The following is an 8,299-nucleotide window of genomic DNA, read 5'->3' as shown; positions in this document are numbered from 1 at the left end:
CTCAGCATAAAATGATGCTGTCCTTACGTGAAGAGTGAGGTAAATCTCATTTCCTGCTTTTGGTGTATCAGAGGTTTGGCACAAAGTGAAATTCCACAATGATAAGGAGACTTCCCCTTGTTATAAAGAAATTCCACAATAAGTTGTAGATGGTGGCAGTTTCAAAGGCCTAGTTATGCTGCTGAAACAGTCTGATTGCTGTGAGGCGGAGACCTGCATGTGATTAGCTTGTTAACTCTTGTCTGTCTGCAGGTGTATTCTGGGGGAACTCTTCACTAAAAAACCAATCTTTCAGGCCAATCAGGAGCTGGCACAACTTGAGCTAATCAGGTAGGAGGTGAATTTAAAAAGTTCTAATGGTGGTTAATAATCTTCCTACAGTTAACCATTGCTAACTCCATGCATTGCATAGGGTTGTTCCGATTTAATCAATAATTTTGACAATATCCCAACTGTTGCTTGAAGCGGCAACTGAAAATTTGAGTGGTCGTCCACCCAGCAATCTATCTTTTTCTTTAAAAGAGACAGCTCTTAGTGAATTAACACAGCCATAAGGTGGACGTCTGCCCTATCTGTGCCGTAATCTTGATAGGGCTATGATATGTGTGGTTACACAATGAGTGACACTTGCCCTACTGACACTGGCAGTGCGCAGCTATATAACATTAGACCATAAGAAATGGAGTAGACCATTTGACCTATCAAACCTGCTCTGTCATTTAATACAATCATGGCTAAACATCTTCAGCTCCACTTCCCCGAATGCTCTCCATGTCTCCTGATTCCCTGAGGAACCACACATCTGCCTAAATATGCAATGATAGACCATCCATAAGCCTTTGAAGGAGAGAATTCCAAAGATTCAAATCCCTTTCAGTGAAATAATTTCTCATCACATCCTAAATGATCAGCTCCTTATTCCAAATAACCTCTCAGTGTCGGAAGCTGTTAAGGGCTGTTAGAAGCCCCTTCAGAATCTTGTATGCTTCAATGAAATCACCTCGTTCTTCTAAACCCCAGAGAACATCGATCTGATTTATTCAGCTCTCATCATAGGAGCCAATCTTGTCAATTTTTGCTGAATTTCGCAACTTTATAATTCCTAACTTGCTTTATATCATCAGCAAACATAGATAAATTACTCTCCATCTTTTCGTCTAAGTAACCAACATAATTCCAAATGATGATAGCCCAGAACTGAGCCTTGTGACATACAGTGGTCACAACCTGCTAATTTGTATATGCCACAATTTGTTTCCTGTCCATTATCACTCCCATATCCAAGCTAATATATTACCAATAACTCCCTGAGCTGTTATCTTGTGTATTTGTGTGGTATCTTATTGAATCTCTTTTAGAAATACAATTGTATTGCATCTACTGGATCTCTTTTATCTGCCTTATTAGTTACTTCTCAAAAACATCTATTAAGTTTATCAAACCTGATAGCCTTTTCATAAAACAATGTTGACTTTGTCAGAAATTACTGTAATTTATTTTAAGTGCATTGTCAGGACTTCCTTAAGAGGCTCCAGCAATTTCCTGGTGACTGACATCAATCAGGCTTATTAAACTCACTATTTGTGGATGTAAGTTGTATCTTTTACTCTGAAGATAGACACAACATACTCATTCAGTATCTCTGTCATTTACTCATTCTCCATGCTAATTTCTCCTGTCTCTGCTTCTGAAGGACCAGTATTTATTTTAGCTGCTCTCCTATTTATATACTTGCAAATTGTGTAACAACACATCCTGTGACTAATGTAGTTTCTTGTTGTAATTATTCTTTGGGGAGCTCATGCACATGACAGTTGTACTCTGACAGTTGGACAATTTCAGTTGATTTCCTCAATCACGTCCAGTTGGGCATGTTTTGCTCAATAGACATTGGTCATGTCTGGTATTGTTAAAAAAATGAATGATTTGTGAAAGGTTTCACTGTGGTTTTTTTATGATTGAAGATGATAACTCTGCAATGTGCTTTTGTTTCCTCAGTCGATTATGTGGCAGCCCTTGTCCTGCTGCTTGGCCTGATGTCATTAAGCTGCCATATTTTCACACGATGAAACCGAAGAAGCAGTATCGGAGACGGCTTCGTGAAGAGTTTTCCTTGTAAGCTTCAACAACAGTCAATGTGACAGCAGGAGGTCACTGCAGTAGATGCCACCCTGTTCTTTGGAGTGCATAAAAGGACAGTATAGAGGGAGCTTTACTCTAACGTCGTGTTATCCTGTCCTGGGTGTGTTTGATGGGGATAGAGTAAAGGGAACATGACACTATCTCTAGATGTAGAAAGAACTGCCCATGCTGGAGTCAGAGATAACACATTGTGGAGCTGGAGGAACACAGCAGGCCAGGCAGCATCCGAGGAGCAGGAAAGCTGACGTTTCGGTTCTGGACGTTTCTGAAGAAGGGTCCAGACCCGAAACGTCAGCTTTCCTGCTCCTCTGATGCTGCTTGACCTGCTGCGTTCATCCAGCTCTACACGTTGTTATCTCAGATTCTCCAGCATTGGCAGTTCCCACTATCTCTACAAAAACTCTTCCATTCTCTGCACTTTACACTACTGTACTATTATTCCAACATAATTTAGGATTATTAAAGTCTCCATTATAACTCCTCTAATTTCTCTGCAAGGTTGTTAACCATGTAGTGGAAGCTTTATTTGGTATCTAACATTGTGCTGCAGCTGTCCTGGGAGTGTTTGATAGGAATAGTGTAGAAGGAGCTTTAGGCTGTATCCAACCCTTTGCTGGACCTGTCCTAGGAGTAAATACACAATTGGCAGCTGGGCTACATCAAATTGTTGAGATGCCAGTCTGATCAGGCAGATGTATGAGCGACAAGGATGGCTTTAGCAATAACGAGAAGAAGTCACTGAAATGCATGCAGAATAAATCAAGCTTAAACATGTTTGGTGTACAGTGTGCTAGATGTGGATTTTTAAATTATCTGGTTTCCATAACTCGAGTGGACAGTGATGCTTGCAGTTTGTGGTTAGAACATTGGCTAGATTTGTTTATGTGGCAGCAGATACTTTAATTCTAGGTGTTACCTATGGCTGGTATCACTTAGGCAGCTGATGATTTTTTTTATTCATTCATGGGATGTGGGTGTTGCAGGCTAGGCCAGTATTGATTACACTTTAGTAATCATCTTCAGAAAGGTGGCGATGAACACAGTGTGTTTCTTTTTTATGTTTTGCTGTGCCTTCCTTGTATCTTTCAGTTTAAGCCACGTGCTCATGAGACTTTGATATGGACCCAGTACCCCTGGGTTAGTAGAGTTGAACCCAGTTGCTCTTTCTGATGTAAGAATGTGGATATTTACTATTTCTACAGTATTCCTGTCCCTGCTCTGGATTTGCTCGATCATATGTTGACCCTTGACCCCAGCAAACGTTGCACTGCTGAGCAGACCCTGCAGAGTGATTTCTTGAAAAATGTGGACCCCACGAAAATGCCTCCTCCTGAGTAAGTATCAGTGCCAACAGCTAATCTGTATTTGAGAGACTTAGGAAATGGTGGTATTTTATGTCATTTTCTCTTAAAGTTTTAACATTGTGTTTATGTTCTCATATTTTTTCTTCTGCCTAAAATGTTTAATTTGTAATTTCTATATACATGAGACCACATCCAATATTCAAAGATAGTACTTTGCAAATTATTTCCAATGTAATTACATTTAAATGTTTGAATATTAGCATAACCCCAGGTGTCAGTAGAAACAAACAATAAAGCAGCATAATGATTTCCAGCATACAGTTATTAAAGTTTGCATAGTATATATCAGCATATAATACATTGTACGATATAAAATTCTGTGATGAAAATTCCAGTCCTTGGTGACTGGGCTGCCACAGTTGCTGAATGTGCTCCATAGCCGTCACTGTTGGACTGGAAGCTGCTCCTGGAAATCTTAGATGTGTTTATGGAGATGCAAGGTTAGGTCACAGCATGCTTGATCAGATCTGCCGCAGGGAATCCACTTGATTTCCAGAAGGCATTTTGACAAGGTTCCACATAAAGGCTGTTGTGTAACGTTGAAGTATGCAAGGGCAGCATTGTAACATGGGCAGAATAAAGTCATGGAGATCTACAGAAAAGAAAACGGCCTGTCGGCCCATCATGTCCGCACCTGATTGAAAACAACCACCTAACCATTTTCTAGCACTTGGCCCATAGACTTGTATGCCTTGGAATTGCAAGTGCACATCTAAATACTTCTAAATGTTAGAACATAGAATAAAGAACAGTACAGCACAGTACAGGCCCTTCGGCCCATGCTGTTGTGCCGAACTTTTACCCTAAACCTAGGGTCTGTCTAGCCTCCACCCCTACCTTATACTATCATCCATAGCTCTATCTAATAGCCGCTTAAATGCCCCTAATGAGGCCGACTCCACTACCCTCCCCGGCAATGCATTCCACGCCCCTACCACGCTCTGAGTAAAGAACCTACCTCTGACGTCTCCCCTATATCTACCTCCACTCACTTTAAAACTATGCCCCTTCGTAATAGCTACCTCCACCATAGGAAAAAGTCCCTGGCTGTCCACTCTATCTATACCTCTGATCGTTTTGTACACCTCTATCAAGTCACCCCTCGTCCTTCATCGTTCTAAAGAGAAAAGCCCTAGCTCTCTCAACCTTTCCTCGTAAGACCTTCCCTCCATTCCAGGCAACATCCTGGTAAATCTCCTGTGCACCTTTTCCAATGCTTCCACATCTTTCCTGTAATGAGGTGACCAGAACTGGACACAATACTCCAGATGTGGCCGAACCAGGGTTTTGTTTAGCTGGAGCATAACTTCACGGCTCTTGAACTGAATCCCTCTATTAGTGAAAGCTAACACACCATACGCCTTCTTAACAACTCTATCCACCTGGGTGGCAGCTTTCAGGGAACTGCTCCTCCACACTGCCAATAATCTTGCCGTTAACCCTGTATTCTGCTTTCAAATCTGTTGTTCCAAAATGAATCACCTCACGCTTTTCAGGGTTAAACTCCATCTGCCACTTCTCAGCCCAGCTCTGCATCCTATCAATGTCCCTTTGTAACCTAAAACAGCCCTCCGAACTACCCACAACTCGACCCACCTTCGTATCGTCTGCAAACTTACTAATCCAGCCTTCCACTCCTTCATCCAAATCATTTACAAAAATCACAAATAGAAGAGGACCCAGAACAGATCCTTGTGGTACGCCACTCATAACTGAGCACCATGTTGAATATTTTCCGTCCACTACTACCCTTTTTCTTCTAAGGGTCAGCCAATTCTGAATCCAATCTGCCACATTTCCCCCTATCCCATGCCTCCTTACTTTCTGCATGAGCCTACCATGGGGAACCTTATCAAACGCCTTATTTAAATATGAGTTATGAGGGTTTTTGCCTCTCACACTCAGACAGGCAGTAAGTTCCAGATTCCAACCTCCCTCTGGGTAAAAATATTATTCCTCACACCTCCTGTAAACATTCTGCCCCTTATTTTAAATCTATACCCCTTGGCCATTGATCCCTCCATCAAGGGGAAATGTTTCTTCCTGTCTATCTTGTCTTTGCCCCTTATAATTTTACACATCTCAATCATAACCCCTTTCAATATCCTTTGATCTCAGGAAAGCATCCCTAATCTATCCAATTATTCTTCATAACTGAAACACTCCAGCCTAGGCATCATCCAGGTAAATCTCCTCTGCAACCTCTCCAGTGCTATCACATCCCTCCAAAATGCGAATTCTGGAACTGCTCGCAATACTCTAGCTGTAGTTTAACCAATATTTGAGACAGTTCCAGCAAAACCTCCCTGATTTTAAACTTGCCTTGGCTAATAAAGGCAAGTATACCATATGCCTTTTTGACCACGTTACCCACCTGTCCTGATACCTCAAGGGATTGGTGTACGTACACACCAAGGTCCTCCTGATCCTCGGTACTTCCCAGGGTCCTCCCTTTCATTGTCCATTCCCTTGACTTGTTTGTCTTACCTAAGTGCATCACCTCACTTTTATCCGAATTGAATTCCATTTGATCAGCCTGTCTGTATCCTCCTGTAATCTAAGGCGATCCTGCTCACTATTTACCATCCCACCAATTTTTGTATTATCTGCGAACTCATTAATCAACCCTCCTACGTTCAAGTCTGAATCATTTATATAAATCAGAAATGGCAAGGGGCCCAACACTGACTGCTTAGAATCCTACTGGACCCACTTACAGTTGGAAAAACACCTGTCAGCCATCACCCTCTGCTTCATGCCACTTATCCAATTTTCCAGATTTTCTTGGATCCTATGGGCTCTTACCTTATTTATCAGTCTGTCAGAACTGATCAGAAGCCTTGCTGAAGTCCACATAGACCATGTCAAAAGCTTTACCCTGTCCTACACACCTGGGCCTCTCTTTGAAAAATTCGATTAAGTTGGTCAGACAAGACGTCCCTTAACAAAAGCAAACCAACTGTACTTGATTAACCCTACCTGTCCAAGTATGGATTAATTCTGTTGCTCAGAATAGCTTCTAACAGTTTCTCTAGGTTAGGCTGATGGTCCTAAAGTTTCTTGATTTTTCCCTTGCTCCCATTTTGAACAACGGTACCACATTGGCTGTTCTCCAGTCCTCTGGTACTTCTCCTGTGGCCACAGAGGAATTGGAAATTATTGCCAGAACCCTATTTCTTCCCTTGCCTAAGTCAGTAACCTGAGAAACATTTCATCTAGCCCTGGAGATTTATCTGCTTTTAGGAGCCACACCGCTCAGAACCTCCTCTTTGTCTGTGCTAATTTCTTTGTTTCAAGGTCTTCTCCCTGATTTCAGTTCCCATATCATTTGACCCTGTCACTAGTGAACAGCAGCTCAAAGTATTCACTTAGAACCCTATGTACATCTTCTGGTTGCATGCATAAATTATCACTGTGGTTGTTAATGGGTCCTCTTGTTTCCCTAGTTATCCTTTTACCCTTAATGTACCTGTAAAACAACTTAGGATTTTACTTTAGTTTGCTTGGCAGTATCCTTTCATGTCCCCTTTTAGTTCTCCTAATCTCCTTTTAAACTCCCTCTTGCTTCAACTGTTTTGAGCCCTTAGTATCTGACGTAAGCCAACCTTTTTCTCTTAATCCAATGCTGTATATCCCTTGATATCCAGAGTTCACAGGATTTGATGGTCCTACCCCTTTCCTTTATTGGAACATGTTGACCCTGTACTCTCTATATTTGCTTCAGAGATACAGGTGCAGTACATTTTCCAGAGTGCTTACTCCTTCAACAATTCCAATAAACTGGTTTAATGCGATATCTGTTTCATAAAACCATGATGACTTTTCTCGATTATCTTGAATGTGCATCTATAAGCTCTTTGAGGATCAACTCTAACACCTTGCCCACAACAGACATTAAGCTAACTGGCCTATAGTTTCCACTTTTCTGCCTCTCTCTATTTTTGAATACAGGTTATATTTGCTACTTCACATAAAAATGGAAAGTACTGTTTCAGATTTTGAACAGCTGCAGAATTTCACTCTAGTTGTTTATCACGTGTACTTTATATAATTTTCCTTCTCAGCCTTCCTCACTGGCAGGATTGCCATGAGCTCTGGAGTAAAAAGCGTCGGCGACAGAAACAAGCAGGAATTGTTGAAGATCCGCCTTTGCAGAAGACTGCGCGTAAGGAAACCGTGATCAGCACTGATGAAAGTAGGAACAGCACTCCACAGACTGTTCCATTGGGACAGAGTAAACCACAGAGCAGCATCACAGATGTGGGCGGTGAGTCTGTCTGAGTGAAAATGACCATGGTCAGATTACTCAGAATATATGGGAGATTTAGGTATCTATTTCTGGGAATATGTGATTATGTTTGAAAGGTTTTGTGTTCAATCAGATTGATAGCAAAGTCCAGCTGTCGTACCAACTATTCTGTTGTTGGATCTCTCTCTATGATCGGTACAAATGTTCTTACAGAACAGTTTGCAAAATTTCTCTGATACTGCTACACATGCAATACTAACTAATGCTCCATTGATTGCATTATAGTTTCAGGACAGGTTGAAATTGACAATGACAAAGCTTTTGTAGTGCTTTTAGAACCGACTGCTCCTCCTGGAATGTTTTCTAGTTAGCTTATGTTACACTTGTTATCCCTACAGGTTCCTTTCACCTTTAGTAATGTTATATGGTGTTACTATAACTAATGTTCATAGAATCATAGAATCCATACAGTGTGGAAGCAGGCCCTTGGGCCCAACATCCCTCCCAGACCCATCCCCCTATAACCCACCTAATCTACAGACCC

The 8,299-nt window shown here is 41.5% G+C and overlaps 1 protein-coding gene across 1 annotated transcript; it reads left to right on the top strand.

Annotated features, from left to right (window-relative positions):
• The first annotated feature begins 227 nt into the window (after positions 1-227).
• On the top strand, positions 228-8,095 carry LOC125482194 (cyclin-dependent kinase 12-like). Its single transcript, XM_048594203.1, has 4 exons — positions 228-330; positions 1,999-2,115; positions 3,345-3,476; positions 7,571-8,095. The coding sequence occupies exons 2-4, from the start codon at positions 2,066-2,068 to the stop codon at positions 7,785-7,787; spliced, it is 399 nt and encodes a 132-aa protein (XP_048450160.1). The 5' UTR covers positions 228-330; positions 1,999-2,065; the 3' UTR covers positions 7,788-8,095.
• Positions 8,096-8,299: the final 204 nt, after the last annotated feature.

Source organism: Rhincodon typus, unplaced genomic scaffold, assembly GCF_021869965.1.
Source record: "Rhincodon typus isolate 14 unplaced genomic scaffold, sRhiTyp1.1 hic_rhity00006989, whole genome shotgun sequence".
NCBI classification, from domain to species: Eukaryota; Metazoa; Chordata; class Chondrichthyes; order Orectolobiformes; family Rhincodontidae; genus Rhincodon; species Rhincodon typus.
This window is presented reverse-complemented; position numbering and strand designations above follow the sequence as displayed.

Bases quoted from the DNA above. Each gene is read 5' to 3' on its own strand.
- LOC125482194 (XM_048594203.1), top strand. From the start codon at position 2,066: ATGAAACCGAAGAAGCAGTATCGGAGACGGCTTCGTGAAGAGTTTTCC. The intron at 2,116-3,344 runs GTAAGCTTCAAC...CTATTTCTACAG, and splicing joins CTTCGTGAAGAGTTTTCCTT to TATTCCTGTCCCTGCTCTGG. The intron at 3,477-7,570 runs GTAAGTATCAGT...TTTCCTTCTCAG, and splicing joins ACGAAAATGCCTCCTCCTGA to CCTTCCTCACTGGCAGGATT.